Source organism: Cuculus canorus, chromosome 5 (assembly GCF_017976375.1).
Source record: "Cuculus canorus isolate bCucCan1 chromosome 5, bCucCan1.pri, whole genome shotgun sequence".
Lineage (NCBI taxonomy): Eukaryota > Metazoa > Chordata > Aves > Cuculiformes > Cuculidae > Cuculus > Cuculus canorus.
In genome coordinates, this window is record NC_071405.1 from 35,404,319 (window position 1) to 35,421,155 (window position 16,837).

The 16,837-nt window shown below is 39.2% G+C and overlaps 1 protein-coding gene across 1 annotated transcript in view; it reads right to left on the reverse strand.

Annotated features, from left to right (window-relative positions):
* Nucleotides 1-310: 310 nt before the first annotated feature.
* MICAL2 (microtubule associated monooxygenase, calponin and LIM domain containing 2) overlaps nucleotides 311-16,837 on the reverse strand; it is a 135,859-nt gene continuing 119,332 nt past the window's right edge. Inside the window, exons 31-36 of the mRNA XM_054068117.1 lie at nucleotides 15,344-15,441; nucleotides 13,164-13,256; nucleotides 11,174-11,267; nucleotides 5,764-5,863; nucleotides 4,482-4,555; nucleotides 311-3,555 (exon numbers count right to left, since the gene is read on the reverse strand). Of these exons, the coding sequence (XP_053924092.1) occupies nucleotides 3,371-3,555; nucleotides 4,482-4,555; nucleotides 5,764-5,863; nucleotides 11,174-11,267; nucleotides 13,164-13,256; nucleotides 15,344-15,441 (644 nt within the window). The 3' untranslated portion in view covers nucleotides 311-3,370. The remainder of the gene's footprint in view (nucleotides 3,556-4,481; nucleotides 4,556-5,763; nucleotides 5,864-11,173; nucleotides 11,268-13,163; nucleotides 13,257-15,343; nucleotides 15,442-16,837) is intronic.

Genomic DNA, 16,837 nt, shown 5'->3' on the forward strand with positions numbered 1-16,837 from the left:
GTAAGAATGTGAGGAAGTTGTTGATCTCATGGAGTTTGCAAGCTCTTGTGTTAAAGGTAGAGCTGAATGCCCTCTAACTTCAGGATGTCATTATTCCTAAACTGTAAAATGAATCTGGAAACTGCAGGACCATGTAATTTACTTACCAGTACATGAATTAAGAACCTGATATAATTTCTTACCTAGAAATATTTCCTATACACGCATTATTATATTGTAGATATCAGTGGAGAGAAATTCCTATGGAGATGATTCAGAGACTTCAGAGAACGAGATATAACTTTATTATTTCAAATAGAAAGTTGCTCACATCCAGTCCATTTAGATACAGTCAATACATTCCAGCACATACATTCTACCCAACAATGACAGTGCCAAGGACTTAAAAATGAATAAATTATTTCAGTTCATGAGTCAATTTATAGAAAAGTTTGAGCAGCAAGAAGACTCATAACCAAAACAATGTTTAAATAAATTTCTAATACAAGCCAACCATATTAAATTGACCCTCAAACAGTGCTCTTAGCTTCTGGGGTTTTTCTCCTTCTTCTCTTCTTTTATGATATATACAGACCTGCTTTAAAGGACTTGAGAGTTCCTTATTTTTCTAAATCACCTGCAGAGTTCAATTTTGGATCTAATCTTGTGAGGTACTTGATAGCAGGCAGGGTAACAGCGGCCTGTTGGCTTTTTCCACCTGAGAATGGACTGAGAGGAGACCTGCAGTTTTGGGTGGAGCATGTGTTATGACCACATGGCATCCAGGAAAATATCTTTTTAGCAAAGCATATTTTTGAGGTCCATAAAATGCTGACAGCCCTCAACTTCTATTGACTTTAATACTCTCAAAAACTCAAATCTTGGGAGCTGAAAAGAAAGGACTCTTTCACTTTTGGTGTTGTAGCTGAATGAGTATCTCCTGTAAACTGAAATCTCTGGGCTTACATCCAGTTCAGAGCAGCCTGAACCTGACCGATTGCACTAAGTGCACCTCTCCGGGGCAAGGAGGCTGGACTGTAGTAGAAGCCATCTCTTCCTCATGGCTGGGAGCATCATGTTTTTCTGTCCTTCCTCTTCCTTTTTGTATGGCAGCAACACTAAGGTTGATGAACTTTTTAGATTGTAGAAGTGAGGGGAAAAAAACCAATCTTTGCCTGATATAACTGGAGGTTTCTGTGCTGAATTCCTCTCCTGTGCAAAGCACCAAGATGTTTGTTTTAAAACTTTCCAAAAAAACCTTCAAAGCATTATGACTCTCCATTTTCTACAGAAAACTGTGGCATGTTCTAGATGGTCTTGTTCTGTGGGATTACATGAGGCTTCTGGCAACAGTGATAAAATCCAGAAATTTTCTCCACAAAAGTGGAAATGCCAACTGATCTTAACAGAGAAAATTAAAATATTTATTGCTGCCTGCTTCTACTTTGTGGCAAACATTATTAATAGAATCAGTTTAAAAATCAGTCACTGCAATCCATCTCAATAATAATTTAATTGGAAGATCAGGTAGGCTTAGCTCATGAATGAGAGGAAAAAAAAATATCCAATGGTAATTTTGGAACACATTCAGGGATTCTGCTGTCTTTCCACTGCAATGAAAGACAAATTATATTGCTAAAGCCCTACATGCTATGCTTTAAGGGTATCCCTCCAAGTTATGGTAGCTAAGAACATTGTTTAAAAATCTTAATTCATATTTTATTAGTAATTATTTACCAAATGATAAAGTTATCTACTCTACTACGCACAGCCTTACCTATACATTGCTGTTAGAAATACACATTTATCAATCAAAATCAGAGACAACATCCAAACTGTAAAATGTAAACAGACACCTTTATCCTTTTAAAGGTCTAATATAGAAATAAAAATACATAAATATTGCAGAACAGCAGTGTGTTCCTGGCACCAACAGAGGTGTATTATTTATCTGTAGTCAATAGTAAAATCTTTTTTTTATCTTTAGAAACTGTATTTTAAATTTCTTACAAGACAGCAAAAACTTAATTTCATTCATAAATTATCATGATGAGATCCAGTGTCTGTTACCCTACAAGTACTTACCAAGAGGTTTTTTAGTTTAAAGCTTTTGTCACAGGAATGCTTCTAGCTTTGGCTGTACCATAGGCAACTGTTGCAAATTAGCACCATTCATGAAATAATGAGAACATCAAATCTTCTCAGAGCATGAGGTAAAATGATATTCAGAAAGAAACAGTTTTAGTTGCTCCTTGGTTTTTTTTCAGTTTGAAAATGTAGTGCATCATACATACAGTTGGGAATACTACCAATCTTAAATTGCAGAATTATCTCAGATTTAAGGAAGTACCCAAATTACAGCAAATACTAAGGAGAATTTCTGCACATCTACTTTGCCAATATCTACAGATGGATATACAAAAAAGACAGGAGACGGTTCCTTTAAGCAAAAAAATAGGCATACATAATCTTGAGCAGCAAAATAAATGTAGTTTAAATATACCCATAACATTTTCTATCAGATGTTAAGATTACAAACAGATTTTTTACATCTCTTTTGAGGAATTATTCTCAATGAGATCTTTAACTGCTACACCACTTAGCACATCATATGATACTATTTGTGATGTATTTTATCCAGGAATTGTATTTTTAAATTACCAGTTAGCATATTTTAGAGAAGAGCTTAATCTGTGACATACAAAAGATTTTTTGAGCATGTAACAGTCTTCAGGGTAGTCACTGCTTTGATAATCCCTTACCATTTTACAAAACGTAGAGATTTAATGTTGCTTCAACTTCTTGTTCAAAATATACAGTGCAGTAAATCTTATAAATACCTGGAAAATTAATTGCTGACATTGTATTTACAGTAGTTTTAATGAGTGCTTAACATGTAGTCATTAGTCAAACGACCCTTCCTCCACCAGCAACCTCATTTTTATACAAGATGCTTGCTGTCTGACCTTTAAGTAGTTCAATATGGGTTGGCTGTGCCAAAATATTAACAAAACCACATACAGATTCAGACAAACAGATGGAAGCAATGCCATCTGAAAAATGCTAAGTGATGTCATCATGTTTCTCAGGAAACCTATTCTCAGCATTGAAATAAAATTCCAAGAAAACAAAAGAGTTCTCATTTCCCTTTCACAGACCCTGACACCCAACAGACAGGTAAATTCAGTCCTGTGTTCTGGTGGTCTTTTAAGCTGATAGTGAATGGACTCCTCCCAGTATGAGCAAAAGTACTGCTTAAGAGCTTTTGATAACAAAATGACACGTTTCCCAAATAAACTGATGTTACATTCAAATTAATTCATTTTTTCAGAAAGCTGTATCTCCCTGTTTACAAATATTGCTGAAATAATGTGTATTTGCTTGTGTCTGTTTAAATCCTGCTCAGCCGATAGCCTTTAGATAATATAATGCTTTCAAAGTGCTGGTCTTCTGCTTTTTCTTTCACTCTCTGCTCCTCTAAGGCAGACACGAGTTTGTCCCTTTCTTCAACCACTTTCATCATCTCAGTAAAAATCTCATCCTCCTCATTCAGATCCATCTCATCTTTAAGGTTCTCTAAAAGATCACAAAACAAGAGGTTAAAATCTAGGTCAATCTGTTGTATACTTTGCATTTTAACTACTGGTATACAGTTTGAATTAATGTTGTAGTCAATGGCAAATGAACTCAATAGCAGTTAATATTTCTCACGCTACAGCTCAGGGAAAACGTATCCTGCATTTGGGCCCTTTATGGTTGACCAAAAAGAGTCCTAATATCTGGAGCAGATCTTTTAGCAAAACTTAGACTGAAAGGGGTAGGAAGAGCACTATTTGCTAATAGAAACATTTAAGCTGAAGTTTAAGTTTAGTTTTGACAAGGTAAAAAGCAGAACCATGAAACGTAGTACCTGTAAGAAAATGGAAGGTGATTTTTAGAAAACGTATTGAAAACTACCATCACTCACGATCCACATGCTTCGGACACAACAAGATATTCTGGAGTATTCAGTGCTATGAAATCCTCCCTTCTGCCTGCATTGTTTCTCCCCCTGCTCTTTTCTAATACCAAATAAAAGGACAAGCCTAAACTGCAACCCCTTAGAGCAGTTTGAAAATACTGCAGTAACCAGTTCAGTAATGCATAACAGAAATGCAGATAAACCTCTTTTGAGTTTAGGTGGTTGAAGAAATTACCTTCCGTTGCTGCTCATCACAGCATGTTAGCTGGATGTTGCTGCCTGCACAGCAGAATTAGTGGAACTACATGTGTGAGCTCTTTTGATTCAGTTCAAAGTAAAACTGGACAGGTTAGCTTAGCTGTCTTCACTAGAGGTCAGACGAGAAGATCTCACAAGTAGCATATTGCTGGCTGAGCTGTGCTCACAGAAGAGCATAGGAGGAAGAGCCTCAGCCACTCTGGTCCTTTTTGGGTCAAGCAGGAACTCTTATGGGCATGGTCATAACACTGTGAGCTGGAGCATGCTGTCCCCTTTGACTTACCATCAATGGCCATTTTCTCTCTCAGTTTTTGTTCCAACCTGCTTTGGTGGTCCTCCAATTCTAGCTCTTGGGCTCTAGGTATAATAAAAAATATATTAGAGAATAAGCTTTTTTCATAAAGTCATATGTATTAATATTATTTCAACCAAGAGATTCTGTGTTCCGTTTATCCAGTATTTTGTCCTCATAGTCAAGGCTAAAATCTTTGCCTGTGCCTACATAGCCTAGCAGTGCTAGGAGCACCACTACCACCTTTTGCATTATGTATCAGATTAAGCTCCCTCATACATCACAACACTGTAGGCTTTAACTGTCTGCAGTTTGTCCTTGGCACCCACAATGTAATTCTGGATTGGACTGAATGCTCTTAGACGCAAAGGGGTCAGCCAGGCCCTCTGCACAGGAATGGGTCCTGAGGCAAGGGAATTAACACATATGAACACATCCAGACAACAACATTTTGTATCCTGCAGTGATAAAAGCAGCCTGGTTTTGCCTTTTTAACTCTCCTTTGCAGACAGGATGAGCAAAAAACATTTCTAGCACAACAGTCAAGGACAATCAAAGTAGAAAGAAGAGGTTTGGCCCCTGACAGCATCAACACAGCTGGGGAGAAATTTGGGTGCAGCTGGAGCTAGTGGCTGGTCTGCACACGGTGTTGGGGGCTAGCTAAGTGATATGGAAATGACAAATGACAGTGAGCAGCCCGTGCTGTTGTGAAACCCAGGGGTGAGTAATGACTACTAGAGCTCTCATTTCCTTCCCACATTGCCCAGAAATAGCTGAGAGTCATCTCCACCTCTCTGTTGAGTGCATTTCCAAGGAGGTGAAGTGAGGGAGCTACAGCCAATATTGTTTCCATCAACCACACACAGTGGCATCTGAGATGTTTTTATTTGCTTGGTGTATCTGCTTGTTTCATGGCTGTGGTGAATTCCTAGATCTTTTCACCTATGTCCAATAAAACCTCAGATAAACTTGTCATGCTGTTTTTCTTCCACAAGAGACTGTGCCCCAGCATTTGTTAGACCCACATTACGTAAAGGCAGACCATCTATATGCTATAGAGTATCATATGATTGAAATGATAGAACCACTGAGAGGGAAGGACGAGAATGGTTCCACTGAAAATCTGTGTTCAAAACATACTATAGCTACTCGTGTATGTTTATTCTACAACAGTCTAAATCTGAAGCATGCAGCAAGATACTCAGGTATAATGCAAGCACACTTCTCCCCTCTCCCCTCCTCATCTTTAGTACTAATGCTTGTCCTTACTTACATAATCAGGAGCTCAGATTCATAACGCATTAATTTATTCTTCTCCAAGACCAGCTCAAACCATTCATGTAGCATCTGAGTTTCATCCTTTGTGCCTGAATCTGTTTAAAGTAGGAGAGTCCAAATGTAGATTATTTTTTGCTTGCATAACTGTACATCAGTAATGTCTGGATATAACACGTATAACATTCTTGTCTACATTCGGTTGAATGCTGTGGTTTATTGCAGTTAAAGATGCATTAGATTTAAAAACACTTTTGTTTTGGAAGTTAATTTTTTTTTCTTTCAAATAATCATATCAACTTTCTTTTTTTAATGAGCACTTTTTCTTTCTCTTGGTTCTGCCTCTGATAACAGTTTCCTCTGTTGACACTGGATTCCAGCAGCTGAACTATATGTTTAAATGGATGTCCCATCAACACAATCAGACTTCACTATGTACATGCTGGCAAGTATCATCATAGTTCCTGCTTCCAGAGGTCATCAGATGCACATCAAATCCTCTACAAATTTTCATTCATTTGCCAGCTGGCCTGCATCTGCTTTGAATGATGGGAAAAGCTGTGGAACAGGACAAATCTATGATTACTGGGTAGTTTTGTAGCACTTTGGACCAGGGTATATCCGGTAGGCACTATACAGATAGAAAACACAATATGATCTCTCTCTAAGGGAGTTTATAGCTTGACTCTGCCTTGCTGAAAAGAAGGATAGAATTCTCTTTCACCAGGTGAGGACCTTTACTGCTCACAAAATTCCACCTGTACAAAAATCTCTGGCAATGAAGAACCCCTGGGTGTTTTCAAGTGACAAGTCAGAGCACATATGTATTCCTTTTCCTCACTGTCCTTTTTAACTTGCTCAACACTGCACATTTTCCATTCATTTTCTCCACAAAACAAAACCACCTCACCACTATTAAATGTGGAATTACAGCAGCAGCTATGGCACTGCAAATGCACCTCCCACATCATCTGCTCTGCCCATCCACCGTCTATTGCCACAAAATAGAGATCACTTGTAGGAAATAAATATCTTGAACTACTCCAGCTTGAGGGAACAATTTAGGTGACACGCTGACCCCTTCAGAAGCACAAAACCAACAGCCAGCCCATGGTCTTGCTTCAGCATGTGGCAGTTGCACACCCCACCAGGCTGGTGTTGCATGTTGGAAGCAGGGACAGACAGACCTGTGACAAATCAAAAGGAGGTGCTGTCTGCAGGCAGGGAAACTCAGCACTCTCCTCCTCAGTCCTCACATCATCCTGCTAGACAACCAAGCATAATATCCCCATAAACTAGCCTGGCTATTTTCTGTGGCTGGAGACTTACATGATTTCTCCTGCTTCAAGAGGACTGCACCTTTAATTCAGACAACTGAGAGTGCTGAAATTTAAGCCCAAAGGTCTGAGGCTCAAGCTCCAGAGATGACAGTTACAAGAGTGTCACTTAAGTAGGTTACTGAGTGGAGAGAGAGACAGAGTTCAGGACAGCCCAGCAGCATTTCAGATGCTTTTCTGTTGTCTTTTGAAATGTGCTTTGTCCTTGTCCCTGAGAATTACTCTCTTGACTCCACTGCTTCAGCTGTCCCTTACTTCAACAACAAAGTGGATTTGACTCCAATGAAGAACAGAAGTTTATAGCCTGTCTCCTGTGGGCAGTAATGATCTCGCCTAATGCAGCTCTCTAGCAATCTCCCTGAGTGGGAGGGAAATTGTTGAGCATTTGGGAGCACCGGCCCATTTGTGTACCTTCATCAGGCACTGTCATCCCAGAAAGCCCACGCCATCTCCTGCCAGTGTCAGGGGAATTATGTGGACCCCATGCTGAGGACAGGTATCATGCTGGCTTAGGTGCAGTTCTACATTTTCTCGTCAGGATTTGACCCTAATACAAACTTACTATAAGATGGCAGGATAAAGCAGCAATAGAGCGCAAAGAAATTTTGATCCAATTTCTGTCCAATTCCATTAAAGCTTGGCAGTAATGGATGTGTTCCTGTGGGATGTTCCAGCAAGTGCTGATTAAAAAAATTGTTTTCTCAGAGTGACTGCTGGAGCAGTTTGCACAGGGACGCATCGTAGTAACTTCTCTCAGATTCAATGTAGGTATACAGCATTTGTATTAAGACTCTTAAGTCTTCACATGCCACCATCAGAAGCTATCATCAAAATTTCGTTCATTTTGCCATCAGTAAAAACATTGCAATTGCGGGTACGCACACACAGAAGGTTAGGTTTCTATTCTCCATTTGCTGTTTTCTTGATTAGGCAAAAATATTATTTTTTTTTAACATTTCCACTTTACACTTCAGAATCTGTAATGAAAGACTGCATGTCATTGGTTGAGTGAGGTAAGCAAAGAGTAGCACACTTTGCAAAAATGCCACTCATTTTAGCAAAACCCTCAGCGAAATTGGAAATAAAAATGGCCCTTGTTTTCTCTCCTGTTCCACCCCACAGAATGCCCCCCTAAGCATCCCAGGGGGCAATTTTTTTCCCTGTGCTTTGCAGATGTTTGTTAATAGTAATGTTAATATTTATTTAAGTCTGATGGAGTGCTTTATGCTTTCCAAGGGGAGAACAAACCTATGAAGTCTTTTGTGTAATGTAGTATGAACGATCTTTCAAAGGCTAGAAGGAAAACAATTTCTGAGCTTGTTTTGTGAGCCACACTGGCTTTTTCTTACAGTGTTGTTAAAGCAAAACTTTCCTCCTGGTTTACCCAAGTCTCCTTAAACCTGGATCCTATTTGAAAGTCAGATATTTGTCACAACTATTTTGATATTCTTCCCTTTTGAGGGAATGACAGGCTGCAGAGGAGCATTTACTGAACACTGTTCTCCAAACCTCAATCTTTTGTTCTCCAGAGTGGTGCTACACCATCCGTCCATGCCACAGTTACACGGTAAAGGGAGCTCAACCAGTTTGCTCCTTTGTAGGAACAGCTGAACCTCATATTCCTTATCTCTTTTGACTGTTGAAATTTATGAGAAGCCTTCAATGCACTCCTTATGGAATAAAAAAAACTAGCTGCAACATATGCAGATATTTGTTCACCTTCCAAAGCATGGAGAGATTTCTTAACATTCTCTCCACATGGATTTTCTTCTTTACCATCATTCTTCATTATTTATTTAGTCAACTGATCGGTTATGCTAATTTCAGTGGAAAACATATTTCAAGATTTTTATTTCTGTGTTTTCTTGTAGGCAGAAGATCTCCATAAGCCTCCTAAATGTCAGTGGAAAACAAAGCTAAGGTACATCAGTGATTTATTATTTGGTATTTCGAACCAGAATAAAGGGAATAATGGGCATGAAAAAATATTCATAGGGCTGATATTATTTCTTTTTTTTTTAATGCATGAATTGTTGTCACTACAATTAGAAGATCATCAAAGCCTCGTTTTGCTCAACAGTCTTCATGGCAGTTGTTTTGCACCCACGCATGTTCTCTTCTAATTCAGTTGAAGAGCTAATGAATAACTCCCCCTAACAAAGGGGCCATTCATCCCAGGCTTACAGAATTATTAGAGGAGAGTTGCGTAAATGTCACTGAAGACTAGTGTTTGCAGGCCTGTCTCTAAGTTTGGTTATTCACAACCTCTGCAGCTCAATATTATTGCTGAACTGTGATCGTTTTCTAATTACCTTAATAATACCTATTAAATCACTTGAATTGCACAAGCTCAGACCTGCTTAAATACAACTTAACCTGATAAACACTGGTCATTCATTAAACAATAGTGCTGATTATTTTTAAGAAGATTGAACAGAGTATTAAACTCACTGATTTTTGCATCATTACATGTATGTTATTATAAACAACAAAGCATTCACATTTTGTTTGGGAAATGTATGGCTTCATGCTTTTGCACCAGAAGAGTTATTCAGACACAGTAACATCTTAAGTTTCAGTATGTGCCCTATTTGTAACTGGCCACCTAAACAGAAACAATCAACAGGGAGAAAAAATAGTACTTTCACCTTAATGAGGGCAATCCAATTACTAAGGATGGTGAGAGAATGAGAAGCATCAATCTCTTGGCAGGCAGCCTTCTTTAGGAAATGTGATTGTCAAAACAGCAAAACCAAGAGGTGGCTCTAGGCCATTTATCCTGGTGTTTGGTGTCTATGAAGAGCTAGAAACCTCTTGTCCCTCTATATTTTTGACATTTCCAAAACGCAATCACCCTTATATAACTCAGCAGTGAAGAAAAAACTAACACTACAAATCCTCAAATTTTTTTAGCAAATTTTCTCACAGGCAGGAAGGTGGGTGCCATCTGATAAAAGGTTATGTTTTCAAATTAAGAAAAAAGATGTTAGCCTTTTAAATAACACTTGAAATAGGTTGGCACTATCAATTATAGGAAATTCGTTAATAAAAGGTTGGGCAAACACTCTCTTGCTGAAATGATTAATTCAGTGTTAGAATAGGGACGATAACTGCTAAGAACTATGGCATTAAGAAAGCCAGCATGTGGAGATTGTGCTAGGTTGCCTAGCTAAGACGACAATAACAAGAGCAGGTGCCAAAACATTTTCAGTGTTGTACCACTGCCTGTTATGAAAGTATGAGGTTCAGCTTTTTAAAACAGAGGTAAAAACTCATGTTTGCAACTGGCCTATCAGCTCCACAGAGTCCTTTCAGCACAGATCTGTGGCCCACTCTGAAGTTCACACTCTTATCCTTGTTTTGAGATGGGCAGGAGCCCCCAGATGTCCCATCCCTCTGCAAGGGGTCTTCCCGGTTTCACCCCAGGAGCACTGGGGAACCGTGGTAAGGCTGGGCTGGCAGGAGGACACCACAGTCCTCGGTGCCTTGGTCTGTTGGTTCAGGTGAGTAAAAACCTTACCTCTGACAGGAGCCAGGACGACATCCCTATGCTATCTTCTATCTGCTGGGGGAAAGGCTGTGTGGTTCAGGACTGTGTTCAGGACTGCATTCTGCTGTTTCTATAGCATGGCCACCAGTTCTAATCGTATTAATGGCATTTCACACTCCGGGAGAAGTCATTAAGGATTCTGTTACTAGGCAGGGGTTGCTGATGGCTTGGTAACTGAGATATAGCTCCTGGAATCCTCACTGGTTCCTTCCAGAAGGTGAAATTAAGCTCAGGATGGGATTTTAAAAACATGGGAGGAAAAATGTAGATTCAGGTTGAATAGCAAGGCAAACAATTCCACATCTGTGACAGCCAACAGAAATTTACAGCATTTAGTGTAGAGGTGCTTGAGCTAACAGAGTTTGAGGAAAAGGGTAAACAATGATTTTTGTCCTTCCAGTTACTCTTTCATTTCAGATTTTGCATTGAACTCTGATTCTACAACAATCATTAAAAACCCTTTGCTCTTAAAAAGGTTAAAACCCATCACCAACCAAACACACATACACGGCTCAATTTACCTGATTCTCCTCTTAGTTCTCTCTCCAGTTTAACACCAAAAATCTCCAGAGCTTTTTGTCTTTCCTCCAATTCTTCTAGCTGGCGCTGGATTGCCTGCAAAAGTGTAATTATATAAAAGCTACAGGCATAGCTTAAAAATTCAGAGACAAAAGATAGTCTTAGTGGTTAGAGAAACAACTTGGAAAGGTCTCAGAGGAGTCTCAGGATTTGCAAACTCATTGAGCCTATTGGGCGCCTAAGCAATTTAATAATTCCACTAGGTATCTATCCACATTTTTATGTGGGTAAGTATCGTAGGCACTAAAACAACATCATTTTTTCTGAAATTTAACTGTCCTGTTGTAAAGCAGAGATCATAACGTTTCTGTGCCTTGCAAAGTGTGAAAAGTCAATACCTTACAAATTCAGAGCCACATATTCTGACATGCTATATGAATAAAGCTCATATAAATAGTGGAGGCTTACAGCTAGAAAACTTTGCTAGCTATTTTGTTGTCCATGGGGGTTGTGTTGTTTGTTTTGATTTTATATTTCACAAGATTTTGACACAGGGAGAAAAGGGCTACAGGAACTAATTCAGTGGCACTTCAAGAAGGACTTCTACATTCACTAGTCAATACCCTTTTAAATATAATTTTCAGAGGTTCCCTGTGGATAATAGGCATAGAACACCTACAAAAGCCCAATTGTCAGTGAGATGCTCAGCAGTTCCCATTTCAGGCTGTGCTAGGGCATACCAAGCACCCAGGAACAGCCTAACAAACACAAAAGATGTTTAAAAAAGCTTGGACTTTATTATAATTTCCACAAAGCAGTAAAATAAGAGGAGGTGTGTATGAATCTAGTTGTACCTTCAAATAATTTACAATTCTTGGATAAAGAATGTAACATAGTTACTTTTATTTTGGATTAAATAAGATACTATTCTTCTTTCCCATGGATTTTATTCTGTCATGAAATTTATAGTAATGGTTAAATATTATTATTTTCTAAAATCCACTGTCTGATTCAAACACAAAACTTCTCTTCAGCAATGCATTTTTCAAAATTGGTGATGTTTACAAAAACTGAGATTTCAGATTCACATCTGAAAAACAGTTTATTGATTTTCTATTTTAATTTAATGGTGGTACAGTAATAGCAGGTGCAAGCTCCATCTGAAACTATCCACCTGTTACAATAATACAATAGAAGATAACGGACAGCTCTGACTTCAAAAAGCCTGGTCTCCCCACTACCATATCTTGATTACCATTACAACCTGAATTAATGAAATTAAATTTAACTCGGGCTTCTCTGCTCTATAGTGCAGTTTAAAAACACAGTAATGGCCACATATTCCCTTAAGGTTTTTTTATATATATGCATATAGATATGTATGTGTGGTAAGTGAACTAGATAAACCAAAACAATTTTGACACCTGAGAGAACACAGTCTGACATCAAATCATGCAGAATCTTCAAACTATAATCAGAAATAATAAAACAGCAGAGCCCAGAGCATTTACAGTATTTTCTGAATAGTAGGGCATGTATAAAGTGAAGTGATGCATCATTAAGAAAGAAAACGATTCACTTTTGTTAGGGCAGAGAAAGAACAAATCCCACCACTGTATTTTCATACCCTCCTGTAGTAAACAGGGATAATCGCTGAGTTTCTTACCTTCTCAGGGGCTGATGTTAGTACCCCATTCTATCTCTTTCTCTCTTATTCAGTGTATTCTATTTTATTGCCAGTCACTATCCCACTAACACAAAATGTGTTCTTTATACACAATTACAAAATTAAGACAATGTCCTGAGGCACATGTGGACCTGTCACATACAGAGATGCTAGGCCTTGCCACATACATCTTCCTGTACCTGAGGTTTTGGGTGTCACCACAGAAGGCAGTGAGCCATAGTGAGGGGTGAGGGGAGCCGCAGAGCCTCTGTCCTCACTAGTCAATCTTGGGAGACAAATAGGACATCTACAAGCCACATTTTCACCTGTGCTTTGTGAAGCCTCTTCAGCTCCTCTTGTTTAATCAATTGCTTTGTTTCCTTCTCCAGCTTCCTTCTCCTTCTGAGAGTCCTTTTTGCCTACAAAAAGAGAGAGAGAGCACCAAAGAAAGGCAATCAAAGCATAAATATGCTATTACAGGTTTCCACAAGCCTTCCCTGGAATCACAGAACCGTTGAGGCTGGGAGAGACCTCTGGATATGGTCTAACCCAACTCCCCTGCTCAAAGCAAAGTGAGCTACTGCAGGGTGCTTTGTGCAACCTAACTGAAAAGAAAATTTTCATGTAGGAATATTTTCATGCATTTATCTTCATCGACTATAAACATTACAAGCTCTTATTGCAACCCTAAGTGAGTGTGAACTGTCTGTCTCAAATAAAAAATGTCTAAATTGCAAAGCTGACCATATACATCATCCTACTATACACGGCTTCTGCGGACACCACTGTGATCAGGGAAAAAGCCAGGAACTGGTGGTGGGAAGCACCAGTTTAAGGAAACTCAACACATTCCTTTTGCTGTAGCTAAGTAGCAAAATTCACTTCAGATTGCTTGTAGCATGGGAAGAGGGATGTATCAAAAAGAAACAGCCATCACAGGACACTACCTGAAGCCCTATGAAACGTCCCCCGATGCTGTTTCTCTACTGCATTACAGAGGTTTTTACCTTTCCCTGGAGCACCTGTCACTGCTGCCATGAAAGCAGTACAGCACGTGCTGAAGGGCTAGCCAAGGGAATCGTGTGGATTTGCTCCGTCTTGCCCTTGACCCAGGCTATCTGGGTGTGCTTCAAGTCTGTGGTTTTCCCGTTTTGGAGGAGCCAGAATATGGGCAACATAGACAAGGTGATTAAAAAAAAACTAACAACCCAGGAAGCCGCTAAAATTTGTCCCACCAAGTTTTACCAGAGAATAATGGTGATAATGGTGGTACTGGCAAAATAGCAGCCAGAGCTGGCATGAAAAGGGGTGCTAGGAGGCAGCTGAGAGAAACAAGCTGAATGGGGAGCGCACATCAAAACTGAGTCACTGCTAACGCCTGTGTGCGACAGCTGCTCATTCACCCCATTTCTGGCGGCTCTCCCGGCAGTGCTGCCTTCCCTGCTGGTCCTGCCTGAACTGGTGGGAGTTGCTCCCGTTCAATTTTTTCCCATGTCTCCCTTCTTTTCTCTATCTCTTTTAAACTTTATTTAATTCAACATAATATTGTCTTACCACAGATTGTCTTTCATGTAACAGGAAAGATGAACCATGAATTCTGACATCTCAGCACATCCTGACACGGACACTGGTGGGATGTGCCACCACATATTGCTGTGATTCTGCCTTGTGGCGCATCAGTTCCTCTGTGCAACTGGGTTTCCATTCAAAGCCCCACTTAGCTTTCAGCTTGACTCTTTTTTTTCAGTGTACTGGACAGCCTCTTGCTTTGCTTTCCTTTTTTTCCCCCCTCTCAAAGGCAACAAATCAAAAGGCCACCCTGTACTATTAATTCCACTTACTGATATTCCCTCCAGAGTAAAGAAGTAAACACATTCTTGGTGAGATATGCAGGCAATAAAAACTCTATTTCTTCATATCAGAGCTGGGTATCATGAGTTCACTGGTGCTTTAACCCCACTGCTCCTGCTAGCCACAGGAACCGAGTTAGGGCTGCGATGTGCAGCCAGTCCTTTTGGTGTATAGGGTCTGGGTGTGACTTCACAGCTCACACAGTCATGCTGATTAGGATAAACACAGCATTTTCCATGCAATCTGCCTGTAACACCTCTCAAATGAAGTTGTATTTCCCCAGGGGAAATCTGCATCTGTTTAGTTTAATTTTTCCCATAGTTTGCTTGTTGAGCTACATATTAAGGCCACTTAAGAATGCAGCTTCAAAGTGGTTTCAGTGAAACATGTCTGCTTGTCAAATTAAGACCTCCTCTGTAAATGCTGGTGCAACCTAAGGGAATTGAAGATCCAAAGAGGAAATAGAAATATTGATTTTCATCTGTATTAAAGAGTTTTAATGTATTTTGCTCTCCATAAAATGTAACCTCTGCTGATAAAGTGCTCCCATCCCCACTTGGAGAAACTGCAGTGTGTTTCAGATCAAAAATCACATGATAAATCTTAAATACAGTGCAACTGAGAAAATATTTTTCTGTTTCCAAGTCAAGGTTACCTTGTGTGTTAATGAAGGCTTGGATTCAAATTCATCGTCATCATCATCAGAAGCAGAATACTCGGTAGCTTGTTTTCTGACAGGTAGATGTTCACATCCTAAAATGCAAGAACTCGCTAGTCAGTGAAGCAAAAGATACTGTCCTTTAACTTACACAGACACTTTGCACCTGCCCTGATTTCTGACCAGCAGCACCTAGAGCAATTTGGAAATGCAGCTGACTGCATTAATTAAATTTTTTACCCCTGTTAAAAACTCTACCTGGGTGTATATATATATTTTTTTTTTCAGGTCTTACATACAGATAAATTAATTCCTTGAGCACCCTGCACGTAGCATGCTGTTCTGAATGCATTCAACATTCACTAAAATGTATATCTGAAGTTAGCCATATTACCCAAATGATTGTACAGGGCTCACGATATAGTGTAATTGAACGCAAAAAGTCTGAGCCAGCTCTTAAACAAATTACCCTTATGTGGCTTGTAGCATCTGGCACCCATTTTTACTACATGACATCTGCTCAGTGTAAAATAGTTGGCGTCAGAATGTCTGGTCATATAAAAAAATCACAAATGTAATCAGAAGCAAGCGGACTGAGAGAACAAGGCTTTATCACACAGCCTCGTGCAACATAAATATTTCATTAATTATGTCTAAACAAACGTCACTTATTTTTCTGCTTTAGGAATATTATCACATCATTGAACTGTTGATTAAAATGCCATAATAAGTCAGGAAAATCCATACATCACAACAATGCACTCCATAAGGAAAACTCAAAGGCTGCCTTTGGAAGAAGCATGCTTTCAGAATTATAAATTAAATTACATTTAATTGCAGCAATTTTATCATGCCTGTTTTTCCAGCATCTTGTTTCAACTGGGTGTAAATATTTGAATTTCTTCTTAATTTGTCTAATTCATAACTTCATTCTCTTTATTTCAGAAAATAAAACCACTTTTGGAACATCTGTCTCAACCCTTCAACCTGCTACAGGGTTAATGGTTAACAGCTGGGCAACATCTTGGAAATGTACATTATTTAAAGCTAACAGTGCCATTTTTCTTTGTATCTGCAAGGTAACAGTTGGCTTTCTATATGCAAGTTCTATTCACATTGAAATCACTTCCCATTCTTCCAGTGTAAATGTTTCTTCATTACCTTATACTGCATTCCCGTCCTGAAGCAGGACTTTTGTCTCAAAATCTAATTGAGAATCAGGATCCATGAAACATGTTCATCCCAGGTGGTAAAGCAATGAAAGCAAACCCAAGTAATTTGAGGAAAAATTCTGATTTTTCTCAGCAATCTCAGTTTTAGAAGTACCCAGTCATTGTGTCAATGAAGTTGCAAACTCAGGGTCCAGTGGAGTAGACGTGGGTCCTGTTCTCCTTTTTGCACGACAGGTGCTTGGGCAGTAGAAGGTACAAAAGCCCTGGTAGAAATTACAGGTGGATCTCCAGCCTCCCAGGTGATTCACCTGCTCCAGAA